Source organism: Saccopteryx leptura, chromosome 2, assembly GCF_036850995.1.
Source record: "Saccopteryx leptura isolate mSacLep1 chromosome 2, mSacLep1_pri_phased_curated, whole genome shotgun sequence".
NCBI lineage: Eukaryota > Metazoa > Chordata > Mammalia > Chiroptera > Emballonuridae > Saccopteryx > Saccopteryx leptura.
In genome coordinates, this window is record NC_089504.1 from 273,212,500 (window position 1) to 273,234,589 (window position 22,090).

Here is a 22,090-nt window from a genome sequence, read left to right on the forward strand (position 1 = left end):
CAGAGGGAGCCCCAGGGTTGGGAGAGTAAGCTCAGACTGCAAGGGTTAAAAATGATCAGGATGGGGGTTCTATTTCTGGCAATGTTTTCAGCATTCCAGTGGGATTTAAGAGTTAAATTCAGATAAAAGAGATTAGAGGAGAGAAGAAGGGAGAAAGACTCACAACACATGAACATATACACAGAAATAGTTACACTCACTCAAATCACACAGAACCTCTTTCCTCACCCCTCCCTAGGCACACTCACAATTTCTGCTCTAGTCCATTGGTTCCTAAACCTTGCTGTGCCACTGAACCATCTGAAGGAGGTAAGGGCAGATTCCCAGATCCCACCAAGGCCCACTGAATCAGAACCATCAAGGATGGGACCCAGGAATCTGTACTTTTACAAAACTCCCTAGGTGATTGTGAAGTAAATTGTGAACCGGCTGGTGAACTACTCTAAATAGGTATGTAGTTCTTTAACTATAGCTTGTTGAAGACTTAATTTAATGGCTCCTAGCCTCAACATGTTGACTGGTAGATTGAATGTAATTTATAGGAATCCATCATTATGATTGAACCATTCTCTCTTTCTCTTTTTTGTAAAATAATTTTTATATTTATCAATATAACACATGAGGAGGATTTAAAAAGTCACCTGGTACAAAACACTTGATTATCATAAGTCCTTTTGCCTCTTTTTTCCATGCCCTGGCCTCTTTTCAGGGTGCTGTGGGCTCTATTTCATCCAATTCTTCTTCAGTGGCTCTCTATTGTTCTTAGAATAAAGTCCAAACTCACTCCTTTAGCTTTACAAATTCATTAGTTTTAAAATCCTTTCCCAGAAACGTCCCACCACCCCTACCCACATTCCTTCTTCCTCTTTTTTTTTTTTTTTTTTCATTTTTCTGAAGCTGGAAACAGGGAGAGACAGACAGACTCCCGCATGCGCCCGACCGGGATCCACCCGGCACGCCCACCAGGGGCGATGCTCTGCCCATCAGGGGTCGATGCTCTGCCCATCCTGGGCATCGCCATGTTGCGACCAGAGCCACTCTAGCGCCTGAGGCAGAGGCCACAGAGCCATCCCCAGCGCCCGGGCCATCTTTGCTCCAATGGAGCCTTGGCTGCGGGAGGGGAAGAGAGAGACAGAGAGGAAAGTGCGGCGGAGGGGTGGAGAAGCAAATGGGCGCTTCTCCTGTGTGCCCTGGCCGGGAATCGAACCCAGGTCCTCCGCACGCTAGGCCGACGCTCTACCGCTGAGCCAACCAGCCAGGGCCTTCTTCCTCTTTTTTAAATATAAGAGTTAACTACATATTTTTATCTTATTTATTTATTTATTTTTGTATTTTTCTGAAGTGAGAAGCAGGTAGGCAAAGAGACAGATTCCTGTATGTGCTCAACTGGGATCCACCCAGCATGCCCACTAGGAGGCAATGCTCTGTCCATCTGGGGCATTGCTCTGTTGCAACCAGAGCCATTGTAGTACCTGAGGCAGAGGTCATGGAGCCATCCTCAGCCCCCTGGCCAACTTTGCTCCAGTGGAGCATTGGCTTCAGGAGGAGAAGAGAGCAATAGAGAGAAAAGAGAGGGGGAAAGGTGGAAAAGCAGATGGACGGTTCTCTTGTTTGCCCTGACTGGGAATTGAACCTGGGATTTCCACATGCTGAGCCGATACTCTACTGAGCCAACCAGCCAGGGCCAGCCACATGTTTTTATTTTTTTAAAACAATATGCTTTTTGCCGGACCAGGCGGTGGCGCAGTGGATGGAGCATCGGACTGGGATGCGGAGGACCCAGATTCAAGACCCCGAGGTCGGCAGCTTGAGCGTGGGCTCATCTGGTTTGAGCAAAGCTCACCAGCTTGGACCCAAGGTCACTGGCTCGAGCAAGGGGTTACTCGGTCTGCTGTAGCCCCATGGTCAAGGCACATATGAGAAAACAATCAATGAACAACTAAGGTGTTGCAATGAAAAAACGATGATTGATGTTTCTCATCTCTCTCCATTCCTGTCTGTCTGTCCCTATCTATCCCTCTCTCTGTCTCTGTAAAAAACAAACAAACCCCCAAAAAACTCCAAAACAAAAAAAAATATGCTTTTGCTGCTATTTGTTGATTTCTTAATTTTAGAAATTATTTACTGATTTTCTTCTAAGAAATAAAAATATTTTTCTGTTTTGATAACACACATAGACACTTTTATCCTTTCTTCTAGATTCCTAATACCATTATTTCATCATTTTAATTAAAGCGATAGTATTTATATCATTATGACTGATTACAGCTCAGCAAAGTAATGTATTGTGATTGCATTTCTTTTCTTCTATTCTCCCCACCCTCTCTGCCAGTATTTATGATCTTGTTTTTGTTTGCTTGCTTAGTTGTTCATGTTCTCCAAAGCCTCGGACAAGCGCTAGAAAAATAAATTGCTAAAATTAATTGGGTAATCTGTTTTTGTTTTTCCTTGGGGATATCCCTCTTGGAGCCCCCCAACCTCTGGTTGGAATCTGTACTAGGAGCTGGACAGGCTGATAGCTGGGAGGTCCCTTTGCCATTCACGTGGGAACTCCAACTTCTCTCTTTCTTGGTTGACTTGTCATAAATGGTAAGGAGAGTTTTTGAGACCTTGGATGCAGGACTGCTATTTTACATTTAACATTTTTACGTGGGCATCAATCCATTTGATCATGGCCACATAAACTCTAGGGTGGCAGCTCTGCCTGCTTGTCCTTATTTTACCCTCTCCTTGATTCATGATTAGGCTGGGTAAGGATTTCTAGATTGGAGATTATTTTCTCATGGAATTGGAAGGCATTGCTATATTGCCTTTCAGTTTCCAGCTTCCAGTGTTGATCCTGAGAAGTCCAGCTGCTGCTGGAAAACTGACCCTTGTTTTGTGAACTGGTTTTCTTTTTTCTTGAACTTTTGGGATCCTTTTATTGCTGGGGCTCTAGGGTTCTAACATTTATAATGATGTACTTTGGGGAGAGTTGTTCTCATTTATTATAAATGTGTTGAGCACCCACTGGGTCCTTTCCATAGGGAAACTTTGGAGAAATTATTTGTTTAGTTAACATATTTCCTTCCATTTTCTCTGTGCTCTCTTTTTGGAATTCGTGTTAGAAGATGTCAGAGCTCCTGGATGGATCTTCTAAGTTTCCTATTGTTTTGACCTATTATTTATTTCTTTTCCATTTTGGCATGCTTTCTGAGAGATTTTATGAATTTTATCTTCCAGTGCTTCATTTTAATTTTTAAATTTTTAGTTGTATTTTTATTTTAAAAAAAAAAGCTTTTTGTTATTCCCTACTACTTTTAAAAACATTGGTTTCCTGGTCTTCTTTCATGGAGGCACTGTCTTCCCTTATTTCAAGGGTATTTTTTTTTTTTTTTTTTTTTGTATTTTTCTGAAGCTGGAAACGGGGAGAGACAGTCAGACAGACTCCCGCGTGCGCCCGACCGGGATCCACCCTGCACGCCCACCAGGGGCGATGCTCTGCCCACCAGGGGGCGATGCTCTGCCCCTCCGGGGCGTCGCTCTTTTGCGACCAGAACCACTCTAGCGCCTGGGGCAGAGGCTAAGGAGCCATCCCCAGTGCCCGGGCCATCTTTGCTCCAATGGAGCCTTGGCTGCGGGAGGGGAAGAGAGAGACAGAGAGGAAGAAGGGGGGGGGGTGGAGAAGCAAATGGGCGCTTCTCCTATGTGCCCTGGCCAGGAATCAAACCCGGGTCCCCCACACGCCAGGCCAACACTCTACCGCTGAGCCAACCAGCCAGGGCCTTCAAGGGTAATTTTGATGTTTGTCATGGCTGTTGTTAATTAACCATTTCTTCTCTCTCTTTATTATTTTAGAGTTTCCATCTTCAATGTCAGAGGCTTTCATTCCATGATTGATGATCCTTGGAGTTCATTCCTTGGCTGTTGGAAGCTTCACGTGAGAAGGGAAGGCTCGTTAACTGTTGGGCTCTACTGCAGGATAACCCAGAGGGTCCTGGACAGTTTTATTGGGTGACCCCAAATACCAGTGCCTGTAGGTTTTTTTCTTTCTTTTCATTGGATACTTTCTACACAGAGGAATCCTTAGTGTTTCTGCCTAGTGTGGGCTGGAGTAGGGTGAATAGAGAGGGATATAAGTTGAGCTTTTGATGTTCTGGGAGCTGAGCCCGGATAAGGGTCTGGGGAATCTCATCTTTCAGGATGGAGTCTTTCCCTATTCTGTTTCTAGCTTAGTGCCTAAGCCCCGCCCCCCTCTGCTGAGCCTGCTGCCTTTTTGACCAGTTTCTCCAGAAAATAGACTTACCTCCTTCAGTCGAAGGGCAAGAGAAGGGGTCTGAAGTGTTTCCTATTTTTGGCCCTTCTGTCCCTCTATGTTCTGAGATCCTGATGCCCTTATTACCCCTGAGAGTTTTCTGGACTCTGTGGCTTCTTGTTAGCTTCCTGTCACGGGGACTTGGGGGCTTCCTTTAGCAATCTCCAGTTTGCTAAGTCACGTATCCCTCATCTACTTATGTTCTAGCTTCCAAAAGAATGTTGACATCTCTCATCTGATGTTGTCTCCATTCCAGTTCTCTTTGACCATGTGGTTTTTAGCATGTAAATTCTTCTACCGTGATAAGTGCGTTTGTAAGAAATCAGAAATTAATATGTCTTTTTCAACTCCCATGTTTTATCCTAGATAGTTCTCTCAAGTAGATTATTGGGCTTGAAATGAGGTGAAGCTTGTAATAGTGACATCTTCTATTCCACCACCCTTCCAGCTACTTAAGAGTCAAGAGTGTAGAAATTAGACTTTTTATTAAATCATTTTAATGGAAGGAAAGAAGGAAAAATATTTTATTTGGTCATTCATCTAGTTTTTCCAAACATTTATTGAGCTCTAATAAATAATCCAAACTGTGCAAGATGCCAAGAATATAAAAGCTGAGTGATATTTCATATCTTCCTTCAAGGAGGTTGTAGTTAAACATAAGAAAGGTAGGCAAGTAAATGAAGTCACTATAGCTAATAATATACTATAATATGGGTATGCAGAGATGCTACCGGAGTACAGAGCAGGCCATCCACATCAGCCCAGAGTGGGGGAAAGGATTCTGGAAGGAGGAAGCCCTGGAGTTAAGTTTTTTGTTTTTTGTTTTTGTTTTTTACAGAAACAGAGAGAGAGTCAGAGAGAGGGATAGATAGGGACAGACAGATAGGAATGGAGAGAGATGAGAAGCATCAATCATCAGTTTTTTGTTCGACACCTTAGTTGTTCATTGATTGCTTTCTCATATGTGCCTTGACCATGGGCCTTCAGCAGACTGAGTAATCCCTTGCTTGAGCCAGCGACCTTGGGTCCAAGCTGGTGAGCTTTGCTCAAATCAGATGAGCCCGCACTCAAGCTGGCGACCTTGGGGTCTTGAACCTGGGTTCTCTGCATCCCCATCCGACGCACTACCCACTGCGCCACTGCCTGGTCAGGCCCTGGAGTTAAGTTTTTTTTTTTAATTTATTTTTATTTTTTTATTTTATTTTTCTGAAGCTGGAAACGGGAGAGACAGACAGACTCCCGCATGCGCCCGACCGGGATCCACCCGGCATGCCCACCAGGGGCGATGCTCTGCCCACCAGGGGGCGATGCTCTGCCCCTCCGGGGCGTCGCTCTGCCGCGACCAGAGCCACTCCAGCACCTGGGGCAGAGGCCAAGGAGCCATCCCTAGTGCCCGGGCCATCTTTGCTCCAATGGAGCCTTGGCTGCGGGAGGGGAAGAGAGAGACAGAGAGGAAGGAGGGGGTGGGGGTAGAGAAGCAAATGGGCACTTCTCCTATGTGCCCTGGCCGGGAATCGAACCCGGGTCCCCCGCATGCCAGGTCGACGCTCTACCGCTGAGCCAACCGGCCAGGGCCCTGGAGTTAAGTTTTGATGGATAAGTACAAGTTATGGAGAAGAAGTTGGGGGAAAGGTATTCTAAGCAGAGGGAGCTTCATGTGTTCAGACAAGGGGTCTAGCAATAGTATGACATGTCAGAGGAACCTCATGTAGATTGAAATGCCTGGAGCAAAGGTCCACACTGGGGAGTGGCCTGAGTAAGAGTGTAATGGTTACTGAACTATAAGTATCCACCTGAGTCCAGAGTGTGATCTTGGGTCTACCAATGAAAGGTGTGGAAGTAATAATATGCTATTCCCTCTGTGAATTTGAGCAAATTAAAAAAGTATTATCTGTAAAATGGAGATATCAGGAGGTTATATAAAGAGATGAGATATGTAAAGTGCTAGGTTAATGGTAAGAATGTAAAATATTCTAGTTGTTTTATGACAAACCTGCCTTGAACCCTTCTTCTGTAGTCTCTAGTCCCCTGACAATTATAAAAACAGATTCTGGAAAATCTTAACTGTTAAGCAAATCTTTTCCTTCTTTCTATTTTGGCCAGGCAAGGATTACTTGAGCAACTTTTAATGGAATACTTTATTTAATCAGCAGATGTAATATTTATGAGTTCTCGGGTGTCTGGAGCACCTTCCTGTAAAGTTTTAGTGGTGTTTTTGAAAGACCCCTGTGGGGGACCAGGAGAACCGAGCTCCAGTCTCCCTCCACCACTGATATATGTGACCCTGGGCAAGGCCCTTCCCTTGCCTGCGCTTTAATTATCTCACCTGGCAAATAAGAGGAATTCAATTAGATTGACTTCCAGTTTTGAAATTGGTTGCAGGGAGCTTTTAGCTGTACTGAAATCAATCTATAGAGCAACCTTGGATTTGGGGGTTTTATTTTCATATCACGCTAAAGAGGGAAGGAAAGACAGTTCCTTTTAAATCTTGGCAAGCAAGCAGAAGTGAGACTCTCTGTGCCTCCCCCACCCCCCTTCAGCTTCTGACTTTCATTTACTCACACAAAACCCAAAGAGAAATACTGGCACTAAAAAACCCACTTCAAGCGTGTCCCTTTGAATTGTTAAGCTCTGTTGGAAAAGTTGAGGGAGCAGGATTCTTAACAGCCAACTGTTGTGAAAACACATCACCATCCTCTATAGACGCTTTCCAAAGCATGAGTCTAGCTATTTTAATCCTGCCAGGACTGGACCAGTAAACCGCAACCTTCTGGATGATATTGTTATTGATGGCAAGTGAGGGTTCTGGTAAATGATCAGGGCGGGGAATGGCATTTCCTGTTCCTGTCAGGGTTTCTCTAACTGACACACAAGAAGTGCTTTTCAATTCTTTGTGAACAGGCCTTTTTAGAGCTTAGGTCAGTATCCTGAGCAGCCAGGTGGGATGGGGATTAAGGGACAGGTGAAGAGCACATGAAGAATTTTGATTGACAACTTTAGGCCTCCCTGGGTCCATTGAACAAGACTTCTTGAAATAAAACGAGCCTTTCTCAAAGTTCCAGATGTCAATATTAATAATATATAAACTGACCGATGATTGGATGTAAAATGCATCTATCAGCACTTTTAACAAGTCCCAGTATACCACCTGATGTTTGTACTCTGTCATTGGGTTAAAGCCAATTTTAAAAAATGCTTACAACCTGTAATCTTTTTTATGATTTCAAAAAAAGTGCGTACACTTTTAAAAACTATTTTTGCCACTTTTTAATTCCAACTTAACTTTCTGTCCCCAAACGGCCGGAATGCTCAGTGCCAGTAACAGACGTCTGGTTCCATCTGTGACTTACATCTTCCCTCCTACACACTTCATAACTCATTGGGCATTTCTGTTCTTTTTCTTTGACAAGCATTTGACATTGAAATCTCTCCTCAGCTCAGCCTTCTAGTTTATCCTAATAGATGCATTATTTCAGTACTTTTTTTTAAAGTATCTATGATAAACTAGGTCCCGACACAATGGTAATGCTATAATATATGAGATTTTAAAAAGACTTACCTTGAGGAGTCAACCAAATTCTTCTTCTTTTAATGGAGCTACTTTCCCCCTTTGCTTCTTTTCTTCCTCTCCTTCCTCCTCTGCCTTCCCTTCTGTTTCATCCCCTCTTCCTCTGTGGTTTCCCACTCTTTGGGGAGGGGCAGGACTTCCTGCTCAGAATTTGGTTGGTTTCTGGGAGGAGTCAGAAGATCTGATTCAGGACTGGGACCAGCTGGTCTGCCATCTGATACAAAAAGGTGAAATCTGGGCCAAGAAAGAAAGCCTTATGCTGGGTCCAAGGTTACAGCCAGGAGCCACTGGGAGAGAAGCCCCAAAAGGAAGCCAGAGTGGGCCAATCCTGGGTCGCAGGCATCAGGGTTCCCCAAAAGACAGAGGACCTCCTGAGGCAGCTCAGTATGAATGATTGGAAGTGGTCCTGGTTGCCCTGGAGACATATCCATTACTATTGTTAGCTCTAAACAAGCCATAGGAGCACTAGGCAGAACCTCTGTCTCACCTTTAGCCAGAACTTATCTCAGATTCCTGGCTTTGCCTCAAAGAGAAGTATTAACAGGAACAGGTAATGCCATTCCCCACCTCCACCATTTACCAGAACTGGGTTGGGGCATATTTTCCCTCCCTATGAGGAGAGACTCAAATGATCCAATGCTCTCTGTGAGGTTTGTGTATCTACACATCTCTGAGGTATAACGTCCTTAAGCAATAATCTATGTGATTTACAAACAATTATGTAATCCCATCAATAGGAGTGTGGATGGTGGAGGGGAGACAGGAGGCTACAATAGGATCCAGGTGGGGTAGAGGCTCCATAAGTAGAGATAACAATACCAGCCCGATCTACACCAATTAATGATGGAGCATCATACCCAATTTAGAGGAATGGTCAATGATGTGTCAGCAAAAAGGCCACTTTCTTAATCCATTTATGTATTCCTTATGCAACAAGTGTTTAATGAACACCTACTCCATGCCAGGCACTGGGCTAGGAGTATGGGTTAGAGTGGTGAGCCAAACCAGACATAGCTCTGCCCTGATGGAAGCTGTAATTGGTATGGTTCCACACCAGCCTCTCTGAGGCTTGGAGACATCAGTTTAGAGGAAGGACTGAAATTGCTTAGTGCTAATGTCTCCTTTGGAGCAGAATCATTGGAGAGGTTTTAGATAATCATCTTTCTATTTCTTAGCCAAAAAGGGATATTGGTTATTCCAATGATCCTTCTGCTTATAATATCGACAAGTATACTTATCTGTAGACTCCCAGTTCTTAGAGGATAGAAGACTTTTAGTCTTGTTTTTTTTTTCAGGAGACAGTTGTTTTATGTAGAGATTTCCAGCTTAGTTACTTTCTGAGGCTCTCTGAAGATGTCTACCCACATGTTGAATATTTTCTAAGCTGCTCATTTTGGATTTCAATTAAGTTTTTCTTATTTAACCTCCTAACTCATAGTTGGGGCCATTAGAAGAAAAAGAAATAAATAACAACAAGACAAGTCTCCTTTACTTCAACTATTAAGTCTATTCCAGAATACTCTTTGAAAGTTTCCTGAAATCTATTTTTATTTTTATTTAGTTTATACTTTTGAATCTTTGTCCAATGTATCTTTAGTTTAGACCAAAGTTGGTTTTTCCAGATGATAGTTCTTAAAATTAGTTTGTAATCCACTTTGGTTCTGGCAGGTGGATGTTGGTACTTCCGCCTACTCCAGCGCCATCTTGTCTTCCTCTGCCCCCTCTTCCCCATTGAGAACCATTGCTCTAATGTCCTAATTGGTTGATTGAATAATCAAGTATTTATTAAGAACCTACTATTTGCCTAGGACTTGCTAATTTCTATGAACACTAAAGAGGAAGATGTCCTTGACCTCAAGAATATTATATACTATGAGAGATAGACCAGATCCATAATACAACTGAAGAAAACGTTCATTACTAAATGATCCAGTATGAAACCCATATTGTATTACCTGTAAGAATTCAGAAGATGAGAAGATCAACGAGAACAGAGAAGATTTCAATAGCTCAGACTTACTTGGGTTGGGTGTTTTGAACATGTATAAGCATGAGGCATAACATTTTAAACTAAAAATACATAAGCACTTTTTGTACATTTAGGAAAATTTGTAAAAACATATATTTTGTTATACATAGGCAAACAAGAAATAGGCATTATCTTCTAAATAAAAATTTGGAGTACATGTTTTAAATTTTTTTAACTTATTCATTTAAGAGAGGGGGGAGAGAAAGACAGACAGACAGAGAAGGGGGAGGAGCAGGAAGCATCAACTCCCATATGTGCTTTGACTAGGCAAGCCAGAGACTTCAAACCGGCTGACCACAGCATTTCAGGTCGACGCTTTATCCACTGTGCCACCACAGGTCAGGCCTGGAGTACACGATTTGATATATTGTTCGGCAACAGGAAGAATATTTGTAGAATGTAAAGTTGGTTTCAGAAGCTGTGGAGATTGCCTGACCAGGCGGTGGCGCAGTGGATAGAGCGTTGGACTGGGATGTGGAAAGACCCAGGTTTGAGACCCCGAGGTCGCCAGCTTGAGTGAGGGCTCATCTGGCTTGAGCAAAAAGCTCACCAGCTTGGACCTAAGGTCACTGGCTCAAGCAAGGGATTACTCAGTCTGCTGAAGGCCTGCGGTCAAGACACATATGAGAAAGCAATCAATGAACAACTAAGGTGTTGCAACGAAAAACTGATGATTGATGGTTCTCATCTGTCCCTGTTCCTGTCTGTCTGTCCCTATCTGACTCTCTCTCTCTCTCTCTGTCCCTGTAAAAAAAAAAAAAAAAAGACGTGGAGATTGTGGGTTGGAGGACATTCAGGTGGGAAGAGTAATGTGAGCAAAGATACAAAACTCCAGAAAGAAGGTACTAGGGTTTACTCTGGGCAGCCTGAGAAGTCAAGTGAAAGGGCTAGGACAGCAGCAGATTGCAGACACACAGAGGCACGGAAGTTAGTCTGAGATACTTCTGGAGTGGAGGAGTAGCAGGATGAAAGGTATTGCAGGGCCCTGGCTAGTTGGCTCAGTGGTAGAGCATTGACCTGGTGTGTAAAAGTCCTGGATTTAATTCCCAGTCAGGGTACACAAGAGAGGTCACCATCTGCTTATCCCTATACCCGCTCCGCTTCCCCCTTCGCTCTCCTCTCTCTCTCTCTCTCTCTCTCTCTCTCTCTCTCTCGCTCTCTCTGCCCCCCCCCCCCTGCAGTCATGGCTCGATTGGTTTGAGCATATCAGCTTGTCAGCTCTGGGTTCTGAGGATGGCTTCCCTCCACCTCAGGTGCTAAAAATAGCTCCATTTGGAGCATGGACCCAAATGGGCAGAGCTTTGGCCCAGATGGGGGTTGCTGGGTGGATCTCGGTTGGGGTGCATGTCTCTGTATCTCTCCTACTCTCACTTAGAAAAGAAAGAAAGAAAGAAAGGTATTGAAGAACAGAGTCTGGCAGTGGGTTGGTTTGGGGCAAATGTCCTGGGGGGTGGTTTGAGCTGTTGAGAGCTGGAACATGGTGGTGGCTACATGGGAGGAGGAATGATTAACATAATAAGAGAGGCATTTGGGAAAACCAACTGGAAGAATAAGATTGGGTGAAGTTCTCAGATTTTTTTTTTGGTATTTAAGATGAGGCTCTATGTCTTAATATAGCACTGAGCTTTGCAATTTGGAAACGGAGAACAGCGGTGCCACTGATATTCTTCTCTTCCTTTAAATATATCTCTTTCCCCTTGATTAATCTCATGCCGTTCTGATTGTCCTTTTACTTGGGAGTGATAAGGATGCATTTCAGAGAGAGATGACATTTGATCAGGGCCAGGAACCCTGGGTAGGATATGAGCTGGCAGAAATATACAAAATGGAGCGGTGTGTGGTAGGGATTGGTGGTCCTGAGAGAATCTGATTAGAAGCAATGACAGGAGCCATTGCTGTCTGGCAAAAACTCCTAGCTACTGATGACAAGAGCCCATGCCCTTACCTACCTCTTTAAAAGCCAAAATTTTCATTGTTCAAATTTTTCTTTGCTGAGCCCTAAAGAGACACTGAATTAGTTATTGCCATACAAGCTCTGTCCCTGGAGGCAGAGGACTCAGGTTTGTGACAACCGGTCTCTTCTCCTTCTAACCTAGAGCTTCTCTTACTGTGATTTGAGTTCATAAAGAGGAAGGCTAGGTCGAACTGGACATGCATTTAGGGGTTCTTGGAAGCTTTGCCTTCTCTCTTGTCCTACTGGGGAAAGGGGCTGGTTTTCTCTATCCCCCTCTCCCCTCCCTTCACCTCTCTCCCTCTCCCTCTTTCTTTTGCTAAAATACAGTTGGGAAGAAAGAGGTATCAGCCATGGGAGCCTCTGGTGCACAGGTGTGAAATGAGAAATGGATTTTCTGCCCTAGAACTGATCACTATCTCCCATTCATGTACTGTAGCATAGAAGTTGATTTATCTTCTGATCTTAAAATGCTAAGTCTGGTAGGACTTATCGAAGTTTCTTCCCACCTCTAACGTGAAACAAAAGCAAATCCTCAACAGACATCTAAACCCGAAATATGAATATCAGAGTCCCTGGCAGTGGGGAAAGTGTTGCCTGTCCTGCAGGAAGCTGCTCTCTCCTGTGCTCACTAAGGTGTGAACCCCTCTACCAGTATGCCCACCCCCCTCTGTGCCCGCCCACCTCAGGGAACCATTCCGCGCAGGAATCAGAGACTGAGATATAGTACAAAATGTTTTTAATTTCAAAATGCAAAATGGTGGTCATTGTAAAAATATTATTATTAATAATAGTACCAATAATATATATAAAAAGCATTTATTTCTCCTCCTTCTGCCCTAGTGCAAAATGGTAGATGCACGCAGCTCAGATACTGTGTTGGACATGACATCCTTCTGCACTGCTGCACAGCAGCAAAACTCATCCCAGTCTCCTTTGGGTAGATCTGTGAGCGCGTTCGGTTCCAGAAGTCAGTGGCTTCTCCGAAGTAACTCCGAACAGCACAGGCCTCCTGCTCTCTCCTAGAGTCAGTCTCAGTCTCAGTCTCAGTCTCAGTCTCAGTCTCATTCTCTGTCTCAGTCTCAATCTCAGTCTTAGTCTCTGCCTCGCTCTTTTTCTCTCTTGCTCTCTCTTTCTCCTCTCCCCCGCCCTCTGCCGACCTCCCGGTCCTAGGAGGCGTGCTGCCGGTTGGCGAGGGCCCGGCTGCAGAGCATGGCCTCAGGTTGCTTGTCCTTCTCCAGCAGGGCCTGTGTCTGAAGGGCCTGGCGCTCCCGGGCGGCCCGCAGCTCGGCCACGGCGTCCTCCTCGTCCCGCAGGCGGCTGGCGGCCGTGAAGGGGGCGCACACCGTCTCCACCAGGCCGAGCATGGCGCCGAACAGGGCCAGCACGCCGCCCAGCACGTACAGCTTCACCAGCTTGCGGCTGGGCTTCTGCGCCACCATCTCCCTGACCAGGGGGATCAGCTCCTGCACCGTCTCCATCCCGGCTCTGGGCTCTGGGCTCTCGGGGCTCTCGGGGCTGGCGGGACCTGCGGGCGGAGCGGGCAGGAAGGGGCACCGTTAGTCACTGCGGAGTGGTCCAGCCCCCCAGCACCTGTGCTCCGGCGCCGTACCCCAGCCCCGCAGGAGGGGTCCCCCCGACCATCCCATCCCCGCCGGGCTCACCTGCACCGCGTAGTGAGCTCCTAGGAGGCAGAGCGAGCTGGAGGCAGCGGGAGCGTCCGTCGGTCCAGCCGGCTCCGCGTTCTCTCCTGGGCCGCCGCGGCTCTTCAGGTGGAGACTCCGCAGCTGACACCTTGCCCGCGTCCCGCGGCCGCTTATATCTTTTCTCCTAGACCCGCCTCCAGGGCTCCCTGGGTTGGGGCCAGCCGGCGAGCCGAGAGGGTGGGGGCGGGGGATGGGGGCGGGGGATGGGGGCGGGGGGTGAGGGAAGAAAGGGGGGAGGAGGAAAGGGGAAGAGGGGGTGGAGCGGACAGGGTCGCGGTGGGAGAGGCGGCGACGGCCACGGCCACGGCCACGAGCTGTGCACGCTGGGGCGGTGTGAGCGGGTGCCCAGGTGGCGGAGACCGCGCCAGGGTGCAGGGGGAGGGGAGGTCTGGACGTGGAAGGCCCTGCTCTGGGTGCGAGTCAGAGTGAGAACCGAACCCACAGAGATATCTATACAAATGCGACACAACTCAGTCTTGGCAGTGGGGTGGGTGCATGGCTTCTCTCGGTCGGGGCAGCCTGAGAAGGACCCCTAATAGGGACAGCTGGGGTTATACGGAAAAATGATTCTTTTATTCAGAAGGGTTGTCATCTTCCCACAGGTGTGGGATGTTAAAGGGAGAAGGCAAGGGGGAGGGGTCGAGTAAAGAACAGGACTTGTCTCCAGACTCTGCATGAGGCCGTGTGTGCTTACACCATTTCTTTCTGGCCTGACTGGTTCTATGCGCAGGTGTTTGCATTGTCAGGGTCACCTAAGCTATTCACTGAGCGTGCCCTGTTATGCACAGGTGCGTGTGTGTGATGTCAGTCTCCGTGCCTGCAGGTGCTTGTGTACATGCTTCTGTTTATCAGGGAACTGCCATTAAATCCAAGTCGTCCCCTTTCCCACTTGAGCAGTGAAGTTGGGGGTGGGAAGGAGGAGAAGATGGAAGAGGGGCTGTTGGTAAAAGCTTGTCTGCTGGTCTGGAATGTAAATATTTCATGCGGTCCTCAAAAATTATTTGCCACTTCCCTGGATCTGGGGGTACAGCAGCACTGTGCCAGCTCAGCTTGTCATAGAACAGTTTAGGGGCAGGAGAGTGAGAGTGGAGAGTTTGGGTAAGAAGGTAAAGAATGGAGATTACTCTTAGAAGGTGAAGATAGTAGAATTGATTGTGACTAGGATTTAACAACATTGCCATGAGTGTGTGTGTGTGTGTGTGTGTGTGTGTGTGTATGTGTGCAGGTGGTTCTGATTTAGCTTTGGTTCTCCATCTACCAGAGTTAGCAAGTCTGGAAAAAGAGAACCAGATAGGCCAAAGGGCTTTAAACAAGGAAAGGGAGAGGGCAGGGGGAGGAAGGGGGAAATCAGACTGGCCAGAAACTTGCAAAGGTCAGTGATGCAATCTTGCAACAGCCTGTCACAATCATTCGGGCTGAGCCCTGTGGGGAAGGATAGGGAGAGAAGTCTGAAATTTTTTATAGTAATCTTTCTTTGGAGGTCTGAGGCAATTTCCCAGACAATTCAGTTAAAAAAAAAAGGCAACAGTAACAACTACTGTTTGCCTAGGCTATTCATAATTCAGGCCAGGGAATAGGATTGGTTGGTGCAGATTTGGCAAGGTTACCTAAATAGCTTATTTAACATTCTACATTTTTGTCTGTACATAGCAGTCAAGGTGACTAGGGACCAAATAGGGATTGGATTAATTCTAAAGGATTGGGTCTCCTGCTTAGTATTCTGTTAAACTTGTCAGGCAGGAAAATTCCATAACAAAGAACCAAGCAGAGATTTATATCAGTCTTGGCACGTTCTTAGAATCTTATAATTTTGGAGAAATCTCTAATAATTGGTAGAAATGATTTGTGAGCCTTCCCAAGATCTGTGAGTGTTGCAAACATTATGGCTTTGGAAGGACATTTTTCAAGCACATTAATTTCAGGACTTTTACCTGGTTTCTGCTCTGAGTCAGCCCAGCTTCAAACCCCCAAATCTGAAATTAATGTGTCAATAAGCATTTCCAGTATTTCTGCAACTCAAAGACGCAAACTACCTGTGTTTCAAGGTCAGTAGGCTGTAATGTGTCTGGGGTTCCCCTTTCTTGTGATTTGTAGTGGTAGAGCACATCACCGCCTCGGATGAGTTCCCTTCTTTTCCTCTTTGATCATCTGACTTTGACTCCCAGGCCCCACCAGCTTGCTGGCCAGGGTGAGGCAGAGAGGGCAGCAAGTGACATGGATTGGGGTTGCCCATGGAGTTGGTGTTCCTGGTTTAGGTGGTCGCTGGGGCTGAGTGGGAGAGGAGGGGAACAGAAGGCTGAGGAATCCAGGATCACCTCCTACCTATGTGTTTCTGACACCGCTCTTCTGTCTGGGTGGGGAAGGAGAACCCAGTCTGCAGGGTCGGGGATTAGGTAGGGCTTGGGAAACTAAGCCCATGCTTTAAAGCACGGATATCACTTTAGAGCTATAAAGCTTTGTGTTGCATCATACAGGTCAGTGAGGGGTTATAGCTATGAAGGTCTGCCCAGTCTTGATGACCAACCTTTCCTTTTTGCCCAGGACTGAGAGATATCCCCAAGATGTATGACTTATAATGCTATAACTGGGACAGTTTCAGGAGGGCTGAAGAGTTTGTCAACCTATTCTTGAGGCCACCCCAGTATTGAATTCTTGCCATTCCAAACATTAAAGTACCCAGAGCCATCTGCAGAGGAAACAATAAAAAGGGGTGACATGTGGTCCAAGAAGGGAGTACAGAAGAAGATAGAACTGTTCCTACAACTGTGTCTTGGAGGTTGAAGAAGCAAGGACAGAGGTTGTTTGTGTATAAACCACAATTATTACTAGTATTATTTTCTTAACCAGCTGCTCACTGCCTACTAAAGTCCTTACCCCTCCTGGGGTTCCTTCCACAAGGCTTAGGGAGGGGATCATCCCAGGAGACATGATAAAACTAGTTGTATATCTTACACTCCAGCATTTTTCAGTCCTTGAATTACTTTCATTTCATGTGAATTTGTTTTGGAGAAAAGGTTTCTTATCACTCAAATATCAATAGATGATTATTCTATCTATTCAATACATACCTCAATTTTATCTTCCTCTGGTCTTGTACATGAGCATTCGAGAATCTAGACATTTCTGTGTGGTTATCGTGCTTTTATCACAAGCTTGACACACTGAAAACAAGATTCCCCACATTCTCCGTACTCTTACAAACGGTCACCTTCTCCATGTCTCTATTGCTAGCAGTGGCATCTTCACTTTACCTGTTCTCTGGGATTGAAGTATGGTGGCATTTTCTTGGAGAGGCCTCCCCGACCAATTCACCCTACCATTCTCGACCCAATGCCCTGTTGTGTTTTTCTCAATAGCACTTAGACCCAACTTTATATTGATATAATTGTTGGTTTGCTTTTTGTCTTCTTTTCCATGTCCTTTGGAGAATAAGTTTCTTGAGGGCCTGGACTTTGTTTAATCCTTCCCTGTGTCCCCAGGGTCAAGTATACTCCTTAGTACATAGTAAGTACTTAATAGTAACCATGGGGTTAATGAATGTCATCCTCACTGGACCATGAAGCCTGGTGGGGGAGGGACCATGGTTATTAAGTTTGCATACAGAAAGACTTTTAGTGAATGTTCAAAGATGCATTCAGGATTTCTTTGGGGGGGGGGCAGGGTTTTTTTTGTTGTTTTTCCTCTTCCGTCTAATCCATGTCAAACACTACCACCAAATAAAGCTTCATAAATTACATTTTTATTCTTAATTGTCTGTTTAAATCCTGGGGTGATTTTTTGCTCACATGCTGAATTCCTGGATTCTGCATGTTGAATTCGCTTGACTACTCTTCTTGGAATCCAGGACCTCTATGATCTGACCTTCCTGACTCATCTAACTTTATCCTTCATTCTGCTCCGACAAGACCCTTTGCTCCACAGGTGGGTTTTCATTGTTGCTGGCTCACCTTTGCTCGTTCTCTTCTTCCTCCATGAGATACTGCTCTGTCTATTCTGTCGACCTTCCTTCAGTCCATATGCTCCAAGAAGCCACCACCGCCTGTGCCAGCACACCCTGACTACTCTTTCTGTGAATTTCAGTTGCCTTCTTGGCTTGTGCTGCACAGGTTTGCACTGCACTGTGGACTGTCCTACAGCTTACCATTGTTTCCTATGGGCTTGCCCTATTTCTGTGGAAGACCAGCTCTTTGGACCTTTCATGGTGCTAACACATAATAGGGGCCCAGTCTGTAGTTACACAGACCTGAAAGTCAGTACTGGAATAGAGACTGCAAAATGATCAGTTAAGCTCTCTTGGGAGGTTATTTTGGGCACAGTGGCTTGTCCTTGGGGTTATGATTGCCCAAGACCTGGCAGCTGGCTTCATTCCCTCCACTCTGGCTTCCTCACCTTTCACTTGCACTCCCAGCTTAGTATCTGATGTGGCAGCGATTGGCTCACTGTCGGGCACCCCTCCAACCTGCTCCTGGGACACCAGGGCCTTGTTAAATCAACTGTGAGGAACTGACCCTTCATAGTCATTTAGCATTTGTCCCCCATGGCTTCTGGCCATACGGAGCCACTGGCTGCCAGTGCATGCAGGACGTGCTGGGAGCCTCGGGTAGCCATGGACACCCTGCTGCCCACATTCCGCTTCTGAATCGCAGTACTGTACTTAACTGATTGCAGTTTGCATGAGGGACTTCCCTTGAACTCAAAGCCTAGCTGGACAGGAGGGTACAGGGATCTGGAGTCAAACAGACTTGGATTTGTTTAAGTCTTGGCTTCTCTTACTAGGGTCTGACCTTGGAAAAGGGACAACTCTAGCCTCCGTTTCCCTATCTGTAAAGTGAGAATGATGATAGCACCTATGAAATGGGGAGTGGTGAGGACCGAATGAGCTGGAGCACTACAAAGGGCTTAGTGGTCTGGCAAAGATGAAGCAATCAGTATATGCTATTGATTCAATTATTATTCTGTTATTACTCAGTTGTCTTTACCTTCTGCTCCATGTCAGTGGTTCCCATGGTCCTTTATCCCAGCCTAGGACAATCACATTCCCTTGGTGACATATAGCCAGGAATAAGAAGTCCATGAACATTTGTTACAGCTAGCCATATATTCGATACTGTGTTTATAGTTATAGAAAGCAGAATACAAAGTTGTTCTTGTCCTAAAGTAGCTTGTATTCAAGTAGAGGACACAGACATTAAATAGGTATTATATTATAGTAGGATAAGCACAATAATGAAAATATGTACCAGGTAACCAAATAGAATAGAATGAGAAATATATTGATTCAATCTGGAAAGGAGGTAGTCAGAGTAGGCGTAAGAGTGGATGATGACTGAGCAGCTTAGGGTATTAAAGGGTGGGTAGTGTTTCCGAGGTAACTGTGGGATAGAGTGGAGGTTCAGGGTTGGGAGGCCTGAAGTGAGAAAGGACTGCATATGAAAAGGGGAGGATGCATGAGAAAGCATTGCATGGTTCAGGAGAAGTTAGCAAGATTGGCTGCTGTTACAGAATAAAGGACGGGTTTTGGGAAATGGCAGGAAATGAGGCAGTGTTAGGCAGGAGCCAGATATAGAACAGTTATGTAAATGATCAACTGCATATGCCATACCTAGGAACAGTTGGTGAGGGTGGTGGGAATGGAAAATACATGGCAGTGGGTAAAAGAGTGAGTGGTTGATGAAGAAATTGATGCAGTGGTCGTAGACAACTAATAGAAATAGTTTTAGTTATGAAGAGGAGCAAAGAATCACGCAACAGCTGGATAGTGATTTGGGGTCATGGGCTAGACTTTTTAAGATATTAGAGTATGTTTGTATGCTGATGGAGTACTATAATAAAGAAGGAGAAAATAATTATTCAGGGAACAGGAAGGAGTAGGAAGTTTACTCCCAATCCAACATCTATATCCTACTTCCTCCTTGCTAAAGATTCCATGTTTTTCAAGTATTCAGGGCAGTTGTTTTCTCCCCAGCTCAGAGATTAGCCTCAACCAGTGGCTCTCAAACTTTAGCATGCACCAGAATTACCTTGAGGACTCTTTATGACGATGACAGCTAGTCCGGCTGGGACTATCTGATTCAATAGGTTTGGGGTGGAGCTCAAGAATCTGCATTTCTCATAAGTTCTCAGATGATGTTGCTACTGCTATTCCCAGGGACAACCTTTGATGTTGTCTAAGCATGATGGTAATCCTTTCCTTCATAAGTAGTCTTAGGGAGGGGCATTCAGCCCAGTTCTGGCCAATGAGAGGAAGTCGCTGCTGGGATTCTAGGTAAAGTTTCTTTGGCAATAAAAGAGAAAGAACAGCCTCTCTCCTTTCACTGGATGTTGTTGTATTGAATGCAATGGCTGGAACTCTAGCAACTATCTTGGAACCATAATGTGAGCTCAATTATAACAAGTCTCCATGCTGGAGATACAGGATGAGGGAGAGGAAATAAACTTGGGTTCTTGCTGGAGCTACACAACTGAATCCCAAAAGTACAGTTTGACTCCTGGCTTTTCTATCCGCAAGTCCAGCCATGATGGATGGACTGGGAAGCACAGCCTTGGAAGTCAGCTGATCAGGAATGTTCTCAGGTTTCAATTCTTAGGGGAAAAATATTTCTTTTTCTGGCTGATTTTCTGTCTGTGTTGTCTTCAGAGGGAGTTATGGGGTCATACTCATGGCACCATATTCTTCAAACACTTTTTGTTAGGTTTTCCCTTGCCCCCAGGACCCATACTAATAAATCAGTATCTGTCGTTTGAGCACTTACTATATGCAAACACTGGGTTATGCATTAGGGGATAAAAACAGTGAGCAAGAATTGTCCCTGTCCTCAAGGAGTTTGCAATCCAGGTTTAGGGACAAATCACAAAAGAACTAAAAGGTGAATAACTTTTATGTCAATTTGAGACAGAAGGGGTTTACAAAATGAAACAGACCTGATTGCTAACAGAATTGTAATGGTAAGGTCTGCTGCTGGAGTTTGGGAAGAAGTGACAGAAAATAGCAGTGAAGCCATCACTGATCCAGGAATCTGAAATAAGTCTTGGGTTTAGGATTTATTTATTTATTTATTTTTATTTTTTTGGTATTTTTCTGAAGCTGGAAACGGGGAGAGACAGTCAGACAGACTCCCGCATGCGCCTGACGGGGATCCACCCGGCATGCCCACCAGGGGCGACGCTCTGCCCACCAGGGGGCGATGCTCTGCTCCTCCGGGGTGTCGCTCTGCCACGACCAGAGCCACTCTAGCGCCTGGGGCAGAGGCCAAGGAGCCATCCCCAGCGCCCGGGCCATCTTTGCTCCAATGGAGCCTCGGCTGCGGGAGGGGAAGAGAGAGACAGAGAGGAAGGAGGGGGGGGAGGGTGGAGAAGCAAATGGGCGCTTCTCCTATGTGCCCTGGCCGGTAATCGAACCCGGGTCCCCCGCACGCCAGGCCGACGCTCTACCGCTGAGCCAACCGGCCAGGGCCGGGTTTAGGATTTAGCCAAGGACACAAGAAGTGGAGCGGGCAGTGCATACAGAGTGGATGACTGAAGCCCAGATATGGTTAAGAGAATGGCCTAACTGGGTCAGAGCACTTGAGTGGAGGAGGCTGTGTGAGGTAGGGTCAGGAATGCAGGTTTTTCAGCAGGGCCTTGAGGGCCTGGCTGTGGACTCTGGACTTCGGTCTGCAGTTAATGGAGTGTGTACAGGTCAGAGTGCATTCTGAATACAATGTAGCAAGTGGAGCAGTAGGCCAAAGCTAACAAGACAAAGGTAATAGGTAAAGGTGCAAAGGCTTTTTACGCCTGTGCCTGCGTATGTGTGTGCGTGTGCATACCCGCCTTCAGAATAGCCCCAATTCAAGATGGGTGACCTGTTTCAGCAGCATCTGACTGGGAAAAAGGCAGAGGTGTTACTGTATCTGTGAGCTCGATATGGGTTTGTGGTGTGATTTGGCTGGGAAGGGCCTCCTGTCATCAGTCTGTGGCAGTGGGGGCAGAGTCTCCAGAACCAACGTCCTACTGGTGTGCTGTTTGTGCTGTTTTCTTCCCGAGTCCACAAAGAGGACTGCTTCACTCACACGGGCCAGCCTTCCCACGGGAGCGTCTTGACTTCTTTCCCCCATGAGAGCTTTATCCTCACGTGCTGTTTCCATCCAGGATGTTTTGTTTTATTTATTTTTTAATCGAGAGAGAGAGAGAAAGAGAGAGAGAGAGAGAGAGAGACTGACAGAAAGGGAGAGAGGTGAGAAGCATCAACTCATAGTTGCGGCACCTTAGTTGTTCACTGATTGCTTCTCATATGTGCTTTGATGAGGGTAGGGGCTCCAGCCGAGCCAGTGACCCCTTGCTTAAGCCAGTGACCTTGGGCTCAAGCGAGTGACCATGAGATCATGTCTATGATGATCCCACGCTCAAGCTGGCGACCTCTGGGTTTTGCACCTGGGTCCTCAGCATCCCAGGCTGACACTCTATCCACCACGCTACCACCTGGTCAGGCCATGCAGGTTTTTCTTGGACTCAGCACCAGCTCCACTTCCTCAGATCATTGGGCATCCTCACACAGAGCTGACTG

At 46.0% G+C, this 22,090-nt stretch overlaps 1 protein-coding gene across 1 annotated transcript; it reads right to left on the bottom strand.

Annotated features, from left to right (window-relative positions):
- Positions 1-12,564: 12,564 nt before the first annotated feature.
- On the bottom strand, positions 12,565-13,662 carry G0S2 (G0/G1 switch 2). The gene is made up of 2 exons (XM_066366063.1): positions 13,507-13,662; positions 12,565-13,370 (listed from the first exon to the last, which is right to left on the bottom strand). Exon 2 carries the CDS (start codon positions 13,321-13,323, stop codon positions 13,012-13,014), a length of 312 nt encoding a protein of 103 aa, XP_066222160.1. The 5' UTR covers positions 13,324-13,370; positions 13,507-13,662; the 3' UTR covers positions 12,565-13,011.
- Between the last annotated feature and the right edge of the window lie 8,428 nt (positions 13,663-22,090).

Coding starts and splice junctions, on each gene's coding strand:
- G0S2 (XM_066366063.1), bottom strand. CDS start 13,323: ATGGAGACGGTGCAGGAGCTGATCCCCCTGGTCAGGGAGATGGTGGCG.